The sequence below is a fragment of the Eptesicus fuscus genome, chromosome 4, assembly GCF_027574615.1.
Source record: "Eptesicus fuscus isolate TK198812 chromosome 4, DD_ASM_mEF_20220401, whole genome shotgun sequence".
In the NCBI taxonomy this organism is placed as follows: domain Eukaryota; kingdom Metazoa; phylum Chordata; class Mammalia; order Chiroptera; family Vespertilionidae; genus Eptesicus; species Eptesicus fuscus.
The window spans coordinates 104,258,064-104,278,792 of NC_072476.1; the positions used below are offsets into that span (position 1 = coordinate 104,258,064).

General features: G+C 39.4%; 1 protein-coding gene across 5 annotated transcripts; it reads right to left on the reverse strand.

The window, feature by feature from the left end:
• Positions 1-6,959: 6,959 nt before the first annotated feature.
• FBXO4 (F-box protein 4) lies at positions 6,960-20,339 on the reverse strand. 5 transcript variants are annotated; one of them, XM_028131289.2, is made up of 7 exons: positions 20,127-20,339; positions 18,713-18,948; positions 16,844-17,064; positions 12,691-12,766; positions 12,470-12,590; positions 8,546-8,620; positions 6,960-7,334 (listed from the first exon to the last, which is right to left on the reverse strand). In XM_028131289.2, exons 1-7 carry the CDS (start codon positions 20,313-20,315, stop codon positions 7,245-7,247), a joined length of 1,008 nt encoding a protein of 335 aa, XP_027987090.2. In that variant the 5' UTR covers positions 20,316-20,339; the 3' UTR covers positions 6,960-7,244. The 5 variants fall into 5 exon arrangements, with proteins under 5 accessions (XP_027987090.2, XP_008153828.2, XP_027987089.2 ...); XM_008155606.3 differs by having other exon boundaries at positions 8,546-8,721; positions 12,415-12,590; XM_028131288.2 differs by having other exon boundaries at positions 8,526-8,721; positions 12,415-12,590.
• Between the last annotated feature and the right edge of the window lie 390 nt (positions 20,340-20,729).

Genomic DNA, 20,729 nt, shown 5'->3' on the forward strand with positions numbered 1-20,729 from the left:
TCGGACCTCATGGACCACCAGATGGCAACCGCTGCTCTAAAGGACACACTGGATCAAATGTATTTGACATTTATAGAATATTTCACCCCAAAGCTGCAGAATATACATTCTTCTCAACTGCACATGGTTCATTTACAAAGATAGACCACATGTTAGGACACAAAACAAGTCTCTAAAAGTTCAAGAAGATTGAAATCATATCAAGCATCTTCACAGATCACAGTGGAATGAAATTAGAAATCAACTACAGTAAAAACGCCCCAAAACATTCAAACACATGGAGGCTAAATAGCATATTATTAAACAATGAGTGGGTTACCAACAAGATCAGAAAGAAATCAAAAACTTCCTGAAGATAAATGAAAATGAACATACAACAACCCAAAATCTCTGGGACACATCAAAAGCAGTCCTGAGAGGAAAGTTCAAAGCACTACAGGCCTACCTCAAAAAACAAGAAAATCAATAAACTAACCCTACAATAAAGGTTTAATTTCTAGTTAAAGAACTAGAAAGAGAACAACAAGAAAAGCCCAGAGTAAGTAGAAGGAAGGAAATAATAAAACTAGAGCAGAAATAAATGACATAGAGACTAAAAACAAACAAAAACAAAAAAAATCAATGAAACCAAACCTATCTTTGAAAGGATAAACAAGATTGATGAACCCTTAGCTACACTCATAAAGAAACAAGGAGAGAGGACCCAAATAAATAAAATCAGAAACAAATGCAGAGAGGTAACTACTGACACCACAGAAATAAAAATATTTGTAAGGAAATACTATGAACAACTATATGCCAACAAGATGGACAATGAGGATGAAATGGACAAATTCCTAGAAAAACATATAATCTCCCAAAACGAAGTCAGGAAGAAGCAGAAAACCTGAATAGGCCAATAACAACTGATGAAATAGAGGCAGTAATAAAAAAAAAACTCCCAGCAAACAAAAGCCCAGGTCTGGATGGCTTCACAGGGGAGTTCTACCAAACATTCAAAGAACTAACAGCTATACTCCTCAAACTATTCCAAAAGATCAAAGAGGAAGGAACAGTTCCAAGCTCTTTTTATGAGGTTTAATTCCAAAACCAGATAAAGACACTACAAAGAAAGAGAATCACAGGCCAATATCCCTGATGAAAATAGATACTAAAATCCTCAACAAAATATTAGCAATTTGGATCCAGCAATATATTACAAAGATCATACACCATGACCAAGTGGGATTTATTCCAGGGATGCAAAGCTGGCACAATATTTGCAAATCAATAAACGTGATACAGCCCTAGCTGATTTGGCTCAGTGGATAGAGTGTCTGCCTGCAGACTGAAGGGTCCCTGGTTTGATTCCGGTCAAGGGCACATGCCCAGGTGGCAGGCCCAATCCCCAGTAGGGGGTGTGAAGGAGGCAGCCAATCAATGATTCTCATTATTGATGTTTTAATCTCTCTCTCCCTCTCTCTTCCTCTCTGAAATCAATAAGAAATACATTTAAAAAAATAAATCTGATACATCACATAAATAAATTAAAAGACAAAAATTGCATGATCATATCAATAGATGCAGAAAAAGCATTTGACAAAATCTAAACCCTTTTAAAAAAAAAAAAAACTCAGCAAAGTGGGAATAGAGGGAGCATATTTCAACATGATAAAGGCCATATATGACAAACCTACAGCAAATATCAGACTCAATGGGCAAAAACTAAAACCATTTCCCCTAAGAACAGGAATAAGACAGGGATGTCCGCTTTCACCACTCTTGGTCAACATAGTACCGGAAGTCCTAGCCACAGTAATCAGACAAGAAGAAATAAAAGTCATCCAAATTGGAGAGGAGGAAGTAAAGCTCTTGTTATTCACAGATGACATGATATTGTACATAGAAAACTCTAAAGACTCCACCAAAAAACGACTAGATTTAATAAATGAATTTGGCAATATAGCAGGATACAAAATCAACACCCCCAAAATCAATGGCTTTTTTAATATACCAACTAGAGGTCCAGTGCAGTAATCACATGGCACCGCCCAACCACCCGCAGCCCTGCCCACCTGCCCACCAGCTGCCAGCCTTGCTGTGATCAGAGCCTGTGGGTCACGGGGGAGGGCCCAAGAGGTGACCAGTCGTTTGGTCATTTCAGTCGTGATGCCTCTTGGCCTTTTATTATTATGATAATGAATTCTCAGAAAGGGAAACTAAACAAACAATCCCATTTACCATTGCAACAAAATAATTAAGATACTTAAGAATAAACTTAACCAAGAGGCAAAAGATCTGTTCTCAGAAAACTTCAGGATGTTGCAAAAAAGAGATAGAAGAAGATATAAACAAGTGGAAGAATATACCATGTTCATGGATTGGTAGAATCAACATCATTAAAATGTCCACACTACCCAAAGCAATCTACAGATTCAATGCAATCCCTTTTAAAATACCAACAGCATACTTCACAGAGCTAGAACAAATACTTCAAAAATTTATGTGGAATCAAAAAAGACCCCGAATAGCCACAGCAATCTTGAGAAAAAAAAACAAAGTTGAAGGAATCGCAATACCAGATTTCAAGTTATACTACAAAGCCACCTTAATCAAAACAGCCTGGTACTGACACAAGAACGGGCATATAGACCAATGGAACAGAACAGAGACCCCCAGAAATTGACCCAAGCCATTACATTCAATTAATATTTGACAAAGGAGGCAAAAGCATACAATGGAGTCAAGACAGTCTCTTCAATAAATGGTGTTGGGAAAATTGGACAGATGCATGCAAAAAAAATGAAACTAGACCACCAACTTACACCATACACAAGAATAAACTCAAAATGGATAACAGACTTAAATGTAAGTCATGAAACCATAAAAATCCTAGAAGAAGCCATAGGCAACAAAATCTCAGACATCTTTCATAGCAATATGTTTACAGATACATCTCCTAGGGCAAATTAAACTAAGAAGAAAATAAACAAATGGGACTACATCAAAATAAAAAGCTTCTACACAGCAAAAGAAGCCATCAACAAAACAACAAGAAAGCCTACTGCATGGGAGAACATATTTGGCAGTGATACATCAGATAAAGGGTTAATATCCAAAATATATAAGGAACTCATACAACTTAGCAAAAGGAAGACAAACAATCCAATTTAAAAATGGGCAAAGAACCTAAATAGACACTTCTTCAAAGAGGACATACAGATGGCCAAGAGACATATGAAAAAATGCTCAAAGTCACTGATCATCAGAGTGATGCAAATTAAAACAATGAGGTAACACCTCACACCTGTCAGAATGACTACCATCAACAAGTCAACAAATGACAAGTGCTGACGAGGATGTGGAGAAAAGGGAACCCTAGTCCACTGCTGGTGGGAATTCAGACTGGTGCAACCATTATGGAAAACAATATGGAGTTTCCTCAAAAAATTAAATATGGAACTGCCATTTGATCTCACTTCTAGGAATACATCATAAGAATCCCAAAACACCAATCAGAAAGAATATATACACCCCTATCTTCGTAGCAGCACAATTTACAATAGCTAAGATCTGGAAACAGCCCAAGTGCCCATCAGTAGATGAGTGGATAAAAAAAGCTATGGTACATTTATACCATGGGATACTATGCAGCAGTAAAAAAAAGAATCTCTTACCCTTTGAGACAGCATGTAGTGACATGGAGAGTATCATGCTAAGTGAAATAAGTCAGTCAGAGGAAGATAAGTATCACATGATCTCGCTCATATGTAGAATCTAAGTAACAAACTGATGAACAGAGTGGAACCAGAGACAGAAGCATCGAACAGAGTTTGGAATCTCAGAGGGAAGGTGGTGGAGGGTGGGTGGGTGGGAGGTAATTAACCAAAGACCTTATATGTATATATGCATAACCCATGGACACAGACAATAGGGTGTTGAAGACCTGGAGTGGGGGGCAGGGACAGGCTGGAGGGGGTCAATGGGGGGAAAAGGGGACATATGTAATACTTTCAACAATATTTATTTTAAAAAATAAAGGTTCTCAGAAATCCTGCTTAATGTTGACTCAGTTATGGAGAAAATTGCTATACTTTAGAAGACACTTTTGAAAATGCTACTGAAAATCCCTTCTGATCAAAATTGTAAAAGCTAAGCTGAAATAGCTTTTTCTTTTTTTTTTTTTTTTTGTCACAAATTTGCTTTCTGTATGTAGCATATACCATCTCTGAAAATCTAGGGATAGCACTGTCACATTTTTCATAATTTAAAAATAGTCTTCTGTTAGTTTGACAAATAAATAAGACTTTGTACTTGTACATTCCCTTATATTAAAACAAAACACAAAACAAATAAAAAATCTTGTTCTCATGCCATCATGAATATATAGTTTCTAGAACTAAATAGGAATTAAATAACTATTGACAGATATGTTGATAGGGTATTTTTCCTATTAAAAATGTGTCAGAAAATAAAATGGGGCTGACCTTTGTAAGTGCCTTAAATGAGAGACAAATTGTTTTACCTGTAAGTCTTGCATTTTCCTTCAGTAAGATGCAGAAAAGCAGTAAGAAGAAAGTAGAAAATAAAAAGTGCCCTTCCATGTATTCTGGTAGAAAAGAGATAATGCTCCTCATGACAAACAGAAAAATTAAATGTTCCTTTGCCAAATTTCTACTTTAAATTTTCTGTGAAAAATTAAGGGCCTTATAGTCCCCTGAATTATTTTGTCAGATATATCTAGTTTTTTTTTTATGCCTCCTTAAGTACATAAGGCTTTTTATATCAAGCTTTTCTTATGAGACTAAAAACTCATTTTGGTAATGGTGTTGTTCTGTGCATCACAACTTGTTAAACAAACTTTTAGAGAACTTTTTGGTACCAATCACTGTCCTAAGTGCTTTAAAATACTAATTTACCGTATTTTCCGGCGTATAAGACGACTTTTTAACCCAGGAAAATCTCAAAAGTCGGGGGTCTTATACGCCAGAAAATACGGTATTTGGGTTTTCAGCAATCTGATATACATTGTCAGAGATTTTTCTAACCTACCGTATTTTCCGGCGTATAAGACCCCCGACTTTTGAGAAGATTTTCCTGGGTTAAAAGGTCATCTTATACGCCGGAAAGTACGGTACCTAAAAAGTTTAAGAATCCTATGAGATAGATATTATTACTTATTAATCTTCATTTTACAATTAGGGAAATTTGCCCAAGATCACACAGTGATAAAGTTAGGGTTTGAACCCAGACCAATCTGGTTTTAGGGTCCATGCACTTAATGTCTCAGCTATGAATTTCTTATATAGATGTTCAGGAAAGAAAAGCACAGAATATCTGAAATATAGAAAATTGAATCTTGAGACTGTAGCAAGGATCAGACTTCATATGTTATACAAATTTGTTTAGGACTTATTACAAGGGTCAAAGAATATGAACGCACACATAATCTATTAAAAAAAAAAAAAGGGCCGAAACCGGTTTGGCTCAGTGGATAGAGTGTCGGCCTGCGGACTCAAGGGTCCCAGGTTCAATTCCGGTCAAGGGCATGTACCTTGGTTGCGGGCACATCCCCAGTAGGGGGTGTGCAAGAGGCAGCTGATCAATGTTTCTCTCTCATCGATGTTTCTAACTCTCTATCCCTCTCTCTTCCTCTCTGTAAAAAATCAATAAAATATATATATTTTTAAAAAGGCAGTAAAAAGCCGTCACAATATATAGTAAGAATGAAATAATGATGAAAATCATGTGTAAATCAATATATAATGATCATCAGTAAATAAATGATTCAGCTACTGTGTAGACATAATGCTGCAAATGTTTTAATAAACATTGAGATCTAGGAGATTCTGTGTTTAAGACACTGTAAAAACTACTAAGAGTTTTACTCTCAGCTAGAATATAGAAAGTCATAAAAAATTATTACTACAACAGGAAAACACAAGATACAATGGTTATACTCTAGGCCAAGCATGTCAAACTCACGGCCCCTGGGCCACATGCCTCATTTATTTGGCGTCAGCCTTTGAGTTTGACATGCTTGCTCTAGGCCCGTGGTCGGCAAACTGCGGCTCACGAGCCACATGCGGCTCTTTGGCCCCTTGAGTGTGGCTCTTCCACAAAATACCACGGCCTGGGTGAGTCTATTTTGAAGAAGTGGTGTTAGAAGAAGTTTAAGTTTAAAAAATTTGGCTCTCAAAAGAAATTTCAATCATGTACTGTTGATATTTGGCTCTGCTGACTAATGAGTTTGCCGACCACTGCTCTAGGCCATCAAAGACCAGTAGATACAAAGAAGTCTAACTAAACCAAATTCCAATGAGAAACTATCAAAGAACTATACTGTTTTTATGGGACCAATTACCTATCCTGGGAATCTGTGGGTAGAAGAGCAGGCCTGGCATAGGAAGACAGATTTTGGTGGGATGAGAAAAATACCCTGAAGCTTTTAATGACAATATGACTGGTATAATTGATTGTAAATAGAAAAACTCCAGATGTGAAAAAAAAAAATTGCGTTCAACAATTCTCCCCCAGAGGAATTTTGGTAAAAGACAGAGGACAGACCTGAAAAGCAGAAAAATGTCTCATTGTTTTGTCCAGCACTTATGTTTCAGAGCCCTCTGGCATTACATCTAGAGATGAACTGAGCTTTCAGTTATTTGAAAATATCAAGAACTTCCAGGAAGTTATTTTCACTGAATTAATATTAAATATGATATAAAGTTAATTTCCACTGTTTCAGAAAAGAATGCAAGTTGTATAGCTATAATATTAAATGCAATTCCAGAATAGTCCAGTCTTTAAGCAGTATATTCATTAAAAATAGACAAAAAACTCACTTCCTGATAACCCATTAAGAACCCTTGAAAAGGACCTACAGAAAGCTTATAGAAAGCTTAGCAAATATGTTATTCCCCACTAGGGAAATCTTTGAACCGAAAAGACCAGAATCCACAAGGAATGAGAAATGCACAAACTTGTTTTTTCCAGAATTTAATATTTAAAAGACAGAAAGTATAAAAATTATCAAAAAAAATCTTACAAGGTTTATTTTGGGGCTAAATGCTTGCACTAAACTTTTTCTTATAATTGATTTAAGGTAAAAAGCAAAAATTATATTAAAAACACAGCAGCTTCAGCTGTCCAATATAAAGCCCATCTGCAAAAAGGCAGGACAAAATGAGCTGACGGAGCAAATATTCACATCACAACCTCAGCAGCAAGTTTCAAATGGTTTCAGTTCCCAAGGTCTAAAACAAGGATCATCTTGCATGCTTAGATTCGACTTCTTCAAGAATCCACTGAATGCCATTCAAAAAACCCGTCAGAGTTTCAGCCTCTGTATCCTGGACCTAGGAGCAAACAAAAGAGACCATTATCAGTAAGAAACGGAGTCCAACATCTTACGATGACGACGGACATTTTTCTAGACACCAAAAAAAAGGACTAAATATATCCCAATAAACTTTGGATGAATCATTCAAGTATTGTCTTCTAGACAGGTTAGATAAAAATACCATCTCATGTCTTTTAATTTACCAATATAAGGCTTATTATTTATCCTTGGGGATAGGAAGATCTACCATTTCCATGACTTGTTTGTATGTATTAGAAAAATAATTCCCCCAAAAGATCCACTTTGAAAACAAAAACATTTTTGAATGAACCCAGCTTGTCAACTGATAAATGTGACGTCTTGTTGCAAAAACATGTCTTTAAGACTGCCACTTCGCCCTAACCGGTTTGGCTCAGTGAACAGAGCGTTGGCCTACGGACTGAAAGGTCCCAGGTTCGATTCCGGTCAAGGGCATGTACCTTGGTTGCGGGCACATTCCCAATAGGAGGTGTGCAGGAGGCAGCTGATCTATGTTTCTCTCTCATTGATGTTTCTAACTCTCTATCCCTCTCTCTTCCTCTCTGTAAAAAATAAAATATATTAAAAAAAAAAAAAGACTGCCACTTCTCCTAGTGGTAAGTCTAACCCCCCCCTTAGGAAGGTACACCTTTATTAGTAGCTTTCAAATTGTGTTCCAGTTTCCAGAGCTCCTTGGAAGGGATAGGGGGAGAAAGGAAGGAAGAAAATCCTCTAAATTCTTCAGCAAAAGCATTTCCAATATTAATTTTCCTTTATTTTACTTAGGGCAAGCATGTCAAACTTGCGGCCAGCTTGACTTAGGGGCTTTCATGTAAGGTTTCATTTGATGAAAAGATTCCATGATTAAAATAAAGTTTGGAGAGCTAGAAACTCTAAGATGGCATCTATACTTCTGATGGCCCTTAAAGCAAAATGCTGGGGAAAAAAAAACCAAGATAGTGGCATCTAAAAAAAAAAAAAAAATCCCCAATTACTATTCATTGTATCCATGAGAGGAGACAAGTAGGAACAAATGATCAGCTGAGACTATTGACACCAACCAAAATATCTCACATCAATTAAGCTATTAAAACTAACTTTAGAATACTGTTCTGTTTCATTAAAGAGAATGAGTAGGAAAGAGTAAAATCAAATAAAAAACTGAAAAATAAAGTAATATTTTTCTCACCAGAGAAGATAGGACCTTACCATCCATGGGTGGTTTAGATGATTCAGACCTAGCTCATGCGCCACATAAAAACAGGGCATTCTTTTCACATTTGCCTGAGAAATACAAGATAAAACCAGCATTGGTCTTCCTGAAGATCCAAAGGCTGGGTCTGTCATTGCCATAATACGAGAAAATTCATCTTGCCATTCATGTCCTAAGGAATGAAGTCAAACTCTTAATTTGCATTACTTGCAATAGTTTCTAAAATAACTAAATTAGATTAAAAATTAACAGAACAAGGAAACAAAAAAATTACCAGGACCCAAACATAACAAACTGCCTCTATTGCTTTGTTCATTTATTAATATGTCATAAAGTTACATTAGGTAGCCTTGCAAGGATACACATTTAGGTGAAATCAGAGGGGAGGGGAATCATAGTATTATTCAGATGTCTCTATAATTTAAAAGAAAAATACATTGATATAGATATTTTCCTCTCACAAATTCTGTAGCTATCACTACCCTTTCAAAGTCCTTAATTTCAAAAATTTAAACATATAGTTGGGTCTAGCTTTTTTATGCAAACAGTCTCTGCCTTTCACTGGAGTATATAAATCACTGACATTTTGTGGTAGGCAGAATTTTAAAGCGATCCCCAATATCTTGCACCCTTGTATAAACCCTCCCCCTTTGAGTGGGAGGAACCTGCAAATATAATGGGATATCACTGTCATCACTGGGCTGTATTGTTCTATTAGGGGCACTGTCCTCAATGAGCCTGACCTAAGCAGGTGAGTCCTTAAAAGGGATGAGATTCTTCTAACCAGAGAACTATGAGCTGATAAACAGGTGTTCTTTTAAACCACTAGGTTGGAGGTGATTTGTTATATACCCATAGAAAACAAACATGTAATGAATTTATGAACATGGGACATTTAAATCTATCATATACTTCTTGGATTTTGACTTGTCCCACCTGTTCTTTGTTCCTTTGTCTCTCTTGTTCTTTCTTTTGAATTGAATTTTTTTAATGATTCCATTTTATCTTCACTACTGGCTTATCTAATTACTAGAGGCCCGGTGCATGAAAATTCATGCACTGGAGCGCAGGGGCGGGGGGCCTCCCTCAGCCCGGCCTGCCCCCTCTCACAATGCGGGAGCCCTCAGGGGCGGGAGGTGACCCAGTGATCAGGGGAAGGTGCCGCCCCATCATACCTCTGCTGCTGCCACTGCCAGCAGCACAAGCCTCGCCGGCCCTGGTTACCTGAGTCTCGGGTGGCCATGGGCAGCTTTGCCATCTGAGGCTTGCTGCGCCTTGGGCCGGCCCTGGGCAGCTGCGGGGCTGAAGGGACTGGGGGACTCCAGAAGCAGGCGCATGAGAGGGGGGGCCCCGGGGTTGATGGGACTGGGCGGCCACCATCTCTGAGGGTGTGGCAGTCTATTAGCACATTCCCTCCTTATTGGCTGTGGGCACCACCATCTTTGAGGGCGGGGCAGTCAATTAGCATATTCCCTCTTTATTAGATAAGATACCTCTGTTACACTTTTTTTAAAGGTTGCTCGAAGATTTACAATGTAATTCTTAACTTATAACTGTCTACCTTTAAATAGTATTATACAATTTCACTTATAGAAGAATATTACAATAGTATATTTCCATTTCCTCCCTTCAATGCTGTTGTACTGTTAGTATATATTTTACTTAAAAATATCAAATACCCACAATACATTGTTACTATTTTCCTTTACATAATTATAAGGAATTTAAAATTAGAAAAAAATTTATATATAGTTTTATTGTTTTCATCCCAGGGTTCTTAATTTCTTTTTGTAGATGCAATTTTCTATCTGGTATATTCTTCTGCCTAAAGAGAGTCCTTTAATAGTTCTTCTAGTGCAAATCTGTTAATAATGAATTTTCACTGATTTTATCTGAAAAGTCTTGATCTTGCCTACATTTTTAAAACATTTCTTTGCTGGACATAAGGTTTCCTCCCCTTTGCAATACTCTACAGCAAGCATGTCAAACTCAAAGGCTAACACAGGCCAAATAACGAGGCATGCGGCCCTGGGCCGCGAGTTTGACATGCTTGCTGTACAGATTTACCTTCACTGCCTTCTAGCTTGCAGCAATTCTGTCAGGGAGTCTTTGTCCTTACCTATGGCCCTTTGTAAGTATCTTTCCTTCTGCTCTGGCTGCCTTCAAGATATTCTGTTTACCTTTGGTTTTCATCAATTTAGCAATGATATATCTAGATGTATTTTTCATTTATTAGGTTTACAGTTCTCTGGGAATCTTGGATCTGTGGCTTGTAGTCTTTCAGTAATGTTGAAATATAGGCCATTATCTGTTCAAAATTTTCTTTATCCCTGTTCTTACTCCCTTCATGTTTTCGTACTTCAATTACACACATATATGTTAGACCAGGGATTGGCATATTACATTCCTGTGGATCTGTCTTTATAAATAAAATTATTTTGGAAAACAGCCACGTCCACTAATTTACAAATTGTCTATGGCTACTTTTGCATTGTAACAGTAGTGTTGAGTAACTATGAGAGGTCATATGGCTCATGTAACTAAAATATTTAATATCTAGCCTTTTAAGAAAAAGTTAACTCTCCTTTGATAGGTTCCCCCAGCTCTTGGATGCTCTGTTCCCCACTCCTTCTCTTTTTCTTCTTTGTGTTTTAATTTGGATAATTTCAACTGAGCTATCTTTCAGTTTTCTGAAGGTTTCGTTCGCCAAAAAGTCAGTTGAAGAAACTATTCACCTGTTATCTTATTTTCTATATTTAGCATTCCCATTTTACTCGTTTAATAGCTTCTTACTCTCTGCTGAAAATCCCTATCTGTTCACATATATTGTCTACCTTTTCCACTAAATCCTTTAACATATTAATCATGTCCCTTTCTGAGAGTGACAACATCCAGGCAATCTGTGAGTCTGGTTCCACTGATTACTTTATTTCTTGATAATGGGTCATTTCATTTTTACTTTTTGTGTATGACTTATAAAATTTTAATTTATTGCTAGATGTTTTATATAGAGCCAGTAGAGACTGTAATAAAGAGGATTTACTCCTAGAAATAGACATGATTCTTTTGGTAGGCCATTAATGCAGTAGGTCAAGTCCAACTAGTCAGTAGTTAAGATGGATTTGCCTTTTATTTTTATTGTTAACTTTAGTGCACCATAAACTTTAAATTCTTTAAAGAATGGGCTGCTGCTACTGTGTTCTGAGTGAGAACAATACATTATATTATTCATATCCTTCCTTATTCACACGGGTTTGAGGGAGAAATTAAACACTGACTTTAGCCCCAAAATATTATTATTTCATACCTATATATCACCGTGAATGGCAATTATTCAGAATATATAGAGAGTGTTCTCAACTAATCTACTTAATTAAAGTAAACATTCCACACCACACATCTCTGTATCTGGGTAATTAAAACAAAGGTAAAAATTTCCAGTTATCTGCATAAATTATTTGAATAGGGCCAGAAATTAAAAAAAACATAGCAATAACAAAAAGTGCAGAAGCATACAATAAATAGTACCATATAGCTATAGTGTTAAATTTTGGTATGCATAAAAATTCTGTAAGTGCTTGTTAAAAACAAGCAAACAACAACAAAAAAACAGATCCCAAGACACAATCCAAATCTATGAATCATAATCCACCATGGTAGGAACCAGGCAGTTGTTTTTAACAAGCTCCCAAGTGATCCTAATACACATCAAGGTTTGAGAACCCACTGTTAATTAAATAATGGTCATAGGATCACATTGATAAAATTAACCATCATATTCTTAAGAAGCCACAGTGAAGCCTAAAAAATATTTATTTGCTTTGAAAAGCAAGTGCTTTTAAAATGAATATACAATAATGCTTACTTTTCTGAGCTTCAGCATTTGCAACATAGATGAACCCATCAACAACTTCACACACCTTCTGAATTTGTGGAATTACACTGTATCGGCTTCCTTGTTGATCATCCCCTTCATTCTGTAAACTGAACATCTTGTTAACTGCACTTGTATGCTCTTCTCTTGCTCTATCTCTTTCCTTTCTATAAGAAAATATGGAAACATAAAACATAATCAGACATTAAACAGGCTGCATCCCCTTAAAATATTCCAGTCCTTAAGTCACCAAGTAGGAAGCCTTACCTGGTAGTTGAATATAATATCAGGATGTTGAACTTATGTTGGTTGCTCAACTGAAAACTGACCCCTGATCCAATACCTAAAGGGAAAAATTACAGTTATCAAAAAAAAGTCATTAATAAAGACAGCAAAAGATCAGATTGAAAAACATTACCCAGAACTTTAAAATTCTACAACTTATATAAAGCTTTGAATTAATGGAATGTTCGTGTTGAAAAAGATGCTGCTTGCAATTTCCATTCACTTAGTAATAAAAACAGACAAAGAACTGCTAGGCTTGCCCGGCTGGTGTGGCTCAGTGGTTGAGTGTTGACCGATGAACCAGGAGGTCCTGGTTCAATTCCTGGTCAGGGCACATGCCCGGGTTTTGGGCTTGATCCCCAGTAGGGAGTGTGCAGGAGGCAGCCAATCCATGATTCTCTCTCATCATTGATGTTTCTCTCTCTCCCTCTCCCTTCCTCTCTGAAATCAATAAAAATATATTTTAAAAAAAGAACTGCTAGGCTTATAACATTCCTTTTCATATCATCACTATCTTCATTAACTTTATCATCATATCAGCAGCAGTTGCATCATAACAACTACTACTATTTATCCTCAAGACTAAGACTCATTTACATATTTTTATGTTTCTCATTTGTCTTACACTCCATGTATACTAGTACATTCAATGAAATGGCTCCACCCTCCCCACAAAAAGCTGTTTTTAAATTGATGAGGAGTCATCAATGGCAACTTAGAAAATTGAAAAAATATGGCAGATACTAAAATTTGGAATTAGACTTGATTTAGAATCTTGACTTGGCTATATATAGCCATGTTTTTGAGAGCCTCAGTTTTGTTATAGAAGTATAGAAATAATACATTTTAGGATTATTGTAAGCATTAAACAAGACTACATATGTGAAACTATTAGAATGACTGGTAAATAGCACATTAAGCGCCCAGCCTGTTTTGTCTTCTGGACGGAAAGTATAGTGTCAGTCACCGGTGACTGACTGGGCGCTTAGCGTGATAGCAGGTGCTAAACAGTACTAGCTTCTTTCAACTTTATATCTGAATCATCCAACTTTGTTATTTGTCCTTCTTTCTAAACCTCTTCCTTCTTTTGGCTGTTAACACGCAGGGGCTCATTTCCCCTCTTGCTTCTTAGAAAGGGCATTCTCTTCTCCCATGGCTCCACTTCTTTCTGTTATATAAATGTCCTCTTAGATTTTGTCCACCCCTCTCCATCCTCACTCCCACCCTTTAGTTTAAGTTGCCATCATCTCTCACTTGGACTTCTGCAATCACTTCTAAACAGTGTAATGCCTAGTATCTAGCCAGTGTGGCTCAGTGGTTGAGTGTCGACCTATGAACCAGGAGGTCAGGGTTTAATTCCCGGTCAGGGCACATACTGGGGTTGTGGGCTCTATCCCATGTAGGGGGCATGCAGGAGGCAGCCAATCAATGTGTCTCTATCATCAATGTTTCTCTCTCCTCCCTTCCTCTCCCTCTAAAAAATAAAAAATGCCTAAATAATTGTATCTCTTCCCTTCAAAGACACTCCCTTCAGACAAAGAAAGCATTAATATAATCTGGTCTCTACTACCCCTGCATTATAACCAATATAATTGTCCAAATAAGCTGAGCCATGCCACACCTTCTGATGTCACCACACATACAGAGATCTTGGTGGCTGGCACTGCAAGCATCCCAAGCCAAATGACCTGAGTCCTCTGGCCACTAGGCCTGGTGCACAACCCCCAACCTCAGAGATCACAGAAGTGAATTCCACCATGATCTTTGTTTTCATCAGAAACTTCGAGATTTCCCTCTCAACACATCTAACCTCAGCCCAATATGATCTCTAGGCTGTTCTGAACGCATATCCTTGCCAGTGACCCCTCCTTCTAGTCTTCCCTGATCTTGCAAGGTTTCAGGCATAATTAAATTGGCATTTTCAAACAATCACTCCAGCTGCTGTCTTGAGAATGAAACTGCCATTTCATAATCAACAAATTTCCCCATGTCCCCAACCTCTTCTTGAGCCGTCCCTTCTACCTCATGTCTTTCCCTGAAACGAGCCTGCCCCTAGGTGCCACTTCTCTCACTGTGGACTCTCATGTAACAAGGCTGCTTATTCTCTCACATCTCAGGGTAAAGAGGTAGGATCAATGTTCTCTTTACTCCCCAATGCCGTGTCTTAACCATTACTCACCAACCCTCTTGAAAAATTCCATCTCTTTGAGACACACACAGCATTCAGCTATAGTCCCATCTCTCCTTCCTTGACCTTGCAATTTATTAATTTCCTTTTGATAATCCCTTCCTCCAAACATTCTCTGAAGATGTCAGCACCTGGTTCACAATCTTCCTCTCCATCCTCAGAAACTTCAAAGTCCACATGGACTCCATGATTGTCAAATCTTGATTTCTAGCCCAGAATTTGCTCTTGAGATCTGGATGCATAAAGTAATCCACAAAGTCACTTGTTCATTCATGCATCAAATATATATTGAGTGCCTACTATGTGCCTGATACCTCAGATCGAGCTAAGAAAAAGCTGACAAGATTCCTGGCCTAATGGAGCTACAAATGGATTACTTACTGGTATAGCAGGCATCTATCTCTACACATTCAGTCAATTCTATATCCTTCATACTTTTATCACAATACTCGAGGCCCAGTGCACGAATTCGTGCATGGGTGGGATCTGGCCGGCCCACCCTGGTCGGGGCCAATCAGGCCAGGCCGGCCACAGGGAGGGGCCATGGGCGGTTGGTCAGCCGGCCCTGCCCCCTGGTCGAACTCCCAGTTGAACTCCTGGTCGAGGGGACAATTTGCATATCAGCCTTTTAGTATATAGGATTAGTGGTTTCTTAATGGATCTCCATGTCTGTATAACCCCTCCTAATCAATTTTCCACTTAGGAGCCAGATTGAGTTTCCTAAATGCAATCTTGACCATCTCACTCCTCTGCTTAAAATCCTTCAAGAGCTTCCAAATGCTTAAGCATGGCACACAAGTATCTTCTCACCTGTACACTGTACACACACAGAGCTACTTCAAATGTGCCATACACACCCAGGGTGTTGTGCTTTTAGAAATGTAGTTCTCACTGCTTAGAATATTTTTACCCTGTCTTTTTTTGACTGCCTACTCCTACTCATCTTAATGACCATGTGAGGCATCATATTCAATGTGGTGCCTTCTTTGACCCTAAATTTTCTACCCGGGAACTAATTGCATCATATTCAAATCACCTGTGCATTTGTCTTTGTCCATCCTAGACCAAGTATCTTCAGGACAAAGGTTTTTGATATGGTTTTAAATATCTGCATCTTTAGCATCTAATAGATGCTCTCAATAAATGAATAAGTAAAGCTAGATTATATTGTCATTTATATTTATTATATATTCTGTTTACCAACTAACTACATGGTTGCTGTTGGGTTCTGTTTTTGTTTTTTTTAATAGAAAGAAGGGGAAGGTGAAAATTAAGCATTTTTGAAATTTCAATATACAGTATGTGAAAGTATTTTGCACATAGCAGATAGGAGCCAAATGGTTTTTGCTGTTAACATTCTTTTAAAATATAGTAAATATTGTATAAATATAACACCTTGGCTACTTAATTTACTTTCACATAATCTTATATTCTGGATTGCATAAACTTTAGGAAATAACAGGAAGCTTACCTCTTTTAAAAAGTACATTAATTCTTTCAGTCCATTGGCACCTGGGGGGCTCTCATTAACCAAATTACTATATTTCAGTGATTTTCAACCTTTTTTATGTCATGGCACATATAAAGTAATTACTAAAATTCTGCAGCAACCAAAAATATATTTTTTGCTAATCTGACAAAAAATAGGTATAATTTTGATTCATTCACACCAGGAGGCTATTATTATGTTGGCTGTTGTCATTATTTTATTTGACATTCTAAGGGAAAAGAGGTCAGTGTAGTCCCAGACTACAGAGTCAGATATTGCATGTTTTAAAAATTCTTGTGACACACCAGTGTGACTCTCACATCACACCAGTTAAAAATCACTGCTATATTTCATCACATCAAATAGTTAATTAAAAAATGAATTTCTTTCTATTTAACATTAGCATCAAACTCAAAAGTGTTAACTTATCATGTACTGTAGATTAACAGGAAAATTACCATCAATTTGCCTCTGAGGCAAACCAGCTGTTGGGCAAAGTTCCTCAGAAGACATCAAGCTCAACACCAAAGATGTATTCAGTTCTTCCAAACCTGGTCCAAACATAGCAAATCGGGGTTCATTCTGAATAATCAATGAGTGTAAAAATGAGGTCACTGCTCCATACATAGGACGGCTAGCTTTCGAGGATCTTCTTGTATATGGACAGCACATTTTATAGCTGTATGAAATTGTCACAATTAGAAAATTAATACAGAAAAAAACTTAGCCAGTTATTCGCTCAACAATGTATAATTTATTGAGAATTTGCTAGATACAAGGATACAATGACTATATAGTTCCCATTCTCATGGAGGGCAGTGGGGGACAGACATCATTATAGTATGTATGCCAAGTGCCATGACAGGACAAAGCATGAGGTGCTATGGGAGCACTAGTGGTCCAGAAACTGAGAAAATCTTCCGCAGGAATCATTACTTACTTTCTAATCTTTCATTTAGATTCTCTCATGGAACATTTGGTCTAACACCTGTTTCAATGGTTAAAATTCACTACATAGAGAGAGCAGTGATCAACTGGGGGAGATTTTGCTACTCACCGCCCTCCCCCCACAAACCCCCCCCCCCCCCCCCCCCCCCCCACCTCCATCCCCCAAGCTCCAGGGAACATTTGGCAACATCTAGAGACATTTCTATTATCACTGCAGGGGGTTAGTGAGGTGGTACTACTGACATCTAGTGGGTGGAAGCCAGAAGTGCCTCAAAACATCAACAGTTCCCAGAACATCTGGTCCAAAATGTCAACAGTACCAAGATTGAGAAACACTGCACTGAAGACAGTCAGCATAAATGTTCCTATAGATTAAAAAATATATAACCAAGTTTCTTACGTACTCTTATTCACAGCCTCCAATGTAACAGTTCAGTAAGTGTTAAATATAAAGGGAGGCTCAAATATTCCTTACAGATAACTTAGCAAACTAAGAATCACATAAAAATAAAAACAACTCAGTTTCTTTTAATAGCTATAAATGTCTAAACCAGCAATTCCACATGTTATTGAAAATGAAAATAAAGTTACCCAATCAAAATAAAACCCAAAGCCCTTTAACTAAATCAAGCTGGTTAAGACAATTACTAACCTAATAAGATAATCATGTTTATTTAGGAACCTATAATTCAAGAAGGAAAAAAATCAAATTTGAAGCTAGACTGGTCAGGCCAAGCCTTACTACTTTAATTAGTTATATAAGCCACTTATAGCCTGAATTTCAATTTTTCCAACTGCAGTACTTGAACAACAACAATCAACCTGGGGTTGTAAGAGTCAGAAATCATTTTATTTGCTCACAAAAGATAGTTACTATCCCTAGGGCAAGTTTGGTCTCACAGCATCAGATACACTTGATGCTAGGTTGGCTGTGGGACCAGTTGCTCAATAACATTAATTCTCTCATCTACATTATATTGCAAAATGTCAATGCTTTGGGTTAGTAAGAAAATCCTATTGCCCAGAACCTTGAGAATGGTTTTCTCCTTGCCAAAGAACTGCTTTCTGATCTCTGGCCATTCCTTTTCTGGATATGGAAAGTATTTACTACTGAACAAAATGACAAATGTTCTAAAGATAATGAAAATTTAAAGAAGAGTTTCACTTCTTGCCATATGAACTATGTATATTTACCCAAATACTCTGGTCAGGCATCACAGGGAAGTAACAAAATGAAGGAAGTCATTTAACTTAACCCCAATTTTCACAAAAGGACACTAAGACCCAAAATCTATGAAAATAATTAGTGGTGGGGCTACTGACTTGTAATATAGTCAAATTTAATATCTTCTCTTTAATTCATAAAACTAGATACTTACACTGCCATGTAGTCAAAAAATGCACCATCGGTGACTTCAGATATAGGTTTTTTTAAGATGTCCAGATCTGGAAGAGACTTCCAGTCAACAGAAGACCACGAAGGAAGGTCCCGCAACAGAAAATACCTCCACAGAATCGGATCTCGAACAGTTTCATTCCAGTAATGACTTGTACTTCCCAGCTGACACAGATCGTGAGGTGAGAGAAATGACAAAATATAGAGCTGTACGTCAATCTGAAACAGAGGAAAGCGGCAAGTAGGTGAAAGGGGGTTGTAATTTATCTCGGAAAACTGTTTTCTGGTAATAAATGAGAAAAATCATCATCATCATTCTAGGAAACCTAACGTCAACTGAACAGTGTCTTAATGAAATCTATCAGGATAGATTACAAATCAACGAAGACCTGTTATACTAGAAAACCAAAGATCAACTGAACAATCGCTATTTTCCCCTAACGCGATCATTCTGAAGTTATTTGCCTGCCATCGGGAGAGAATCCCAACTGAACACTTAATTTCTGATACACTGAAACCAACCATTTTTCAAGCAAAATAACAGTTTCTTTCATTTCTTCCCATGGGTATTTTGCCATACCATCATTGGGGTATATTACTTAGGGAAATTATTTATTCAAAATAAACCTTTCTCAAGCAAACTTCTGATTTTATCCCTGGGTCACATCCAAGTGATTTTATCTGGGTCATCTGAGTGCCTCTGTAAAACCTATTAAGTTGTTTCAAAGGACCTGTGCCCGGGGTGGGGTGGGGGGTGGGGTGGGATGGGGTGGGGGTGTAAGCCGGGGAGTGGGGGGGCGGGGGTAACCGGGGAGGCATTCCGAGCCCGCCGTTCTCAATTCCTGATGGACGTCGGAGGGAGGTGTCAAGAGCCCACAGGAGAAGGGATTTTAATAATTTCTGAGACTGTCTCCATCTCCCTGACAAATCGACCAACAAACGCCGTGTGGGATCCTGCGGCCTGCGGGTCCTTCGCTTCCACGGGAAGTGAATTCCCAGGCAACAGCCTGGCCCGGGAGGGTGAGTGCGGGAGGCCGCACGCGTCTGGGGCGCGGAGCCTGGGCGAGATGCCGAGGACACCGGCGGGATGCCTTCCCAGGCGGGTGCCCTCATCGCCCTCCCCGGCCGTCCAGGGCGCCCCGGTCCCAGGCCTGTCTGGGCGGACACACTGCGGGCGACCTGGCAGGTGACTAGGGCGCTCCCGAGGGTGTGTCGCTGGGACCTTCGGCCCCGCTGCGGAGCCGGGGTCACCGCCTGGGCGTGTCGGGTCCACTGTGGCTCCCGGGGCTGCAGGGACCGGGCAGACAGCGGGGCGCGGGGAGGTCCCCGGCTCCCGGGTGGCCCGGACGGGGCGCCCCTCCCAGCCCTGGGGTCTCCGCGGCCCGCGCCACGCTCACCGGCAGCCGCGTCAGGGTGCTGGGCTCCTCCTCCGCCTCCTCCCGGGAGGCGCGGGACGCCGCCCGGTCCTTGCCCACCGACTGCCAGAAGCTCCTCCAGCCGCTGAGGATGGCCGCCTCCAGGCGGCCCCAGTCGCTGTGGGGCGGCGGAGGGGACCCGCACCGGCTGCGTGGCTCGCTTCCCGCCATGGCCGCCGGCGCCGCTCGTGACGTGACTCAGGGTCACGCGACGCCCCGCCCCCATCAAGCCCCGCCTCCCGGGAGCCCCGCCCATGCCCCGCCCCCGCCCCCCCTCGAGCAGCCTGGAGCCAGCTCCCCTCCACAGACCAGAAGGAAAGCTCCTGCGGACAGGGAGTCACTGCCCCCCTCCAGGCCTCAGCCTCGGGACGCAAACACTTGTTCAGTCAGTGCTACGTGTAAGTCTATTTCACAGAGATCACATCGCTTAATCGTCCCCAAGAGCACCCTGCTGACCTCTCCCGTGGCCACAAAATCTCTTGCCCCCTCCATAACGTGGTTACCTGACGCAGGATGCAACCTGTTTCCACTTGACCTGGGCCGAGGCGACTCCTTCTTGTTCCAGAGATGGCCCTCGTCCACTCT

Bases quoted from the DNA above. Each gene is read 5' to 3' on its own strand.
- FBXO4 (XM_008155606.3), bottom strand. From the start codon at position 20,315: ATGGCGGGAAGCGAGCCACGCAGCCGGTGCGGGTCCCCTCCGCCGCCC. The intron at 12,591-12,690 runs GTAAGGCTTCCT...ATTTTCTTATAG, and splicing joins ATATTATATTCAACTACCAG to AAAGGAAAGAGATAGAGCAA. The intron at 7,335-8,545 runs GTAAGGTCCTAT...GTTTGCTCCTAG, and splicing joins ATCTAAACCACCCATGGATG to GTCCAGGATACAGAGGCTGA.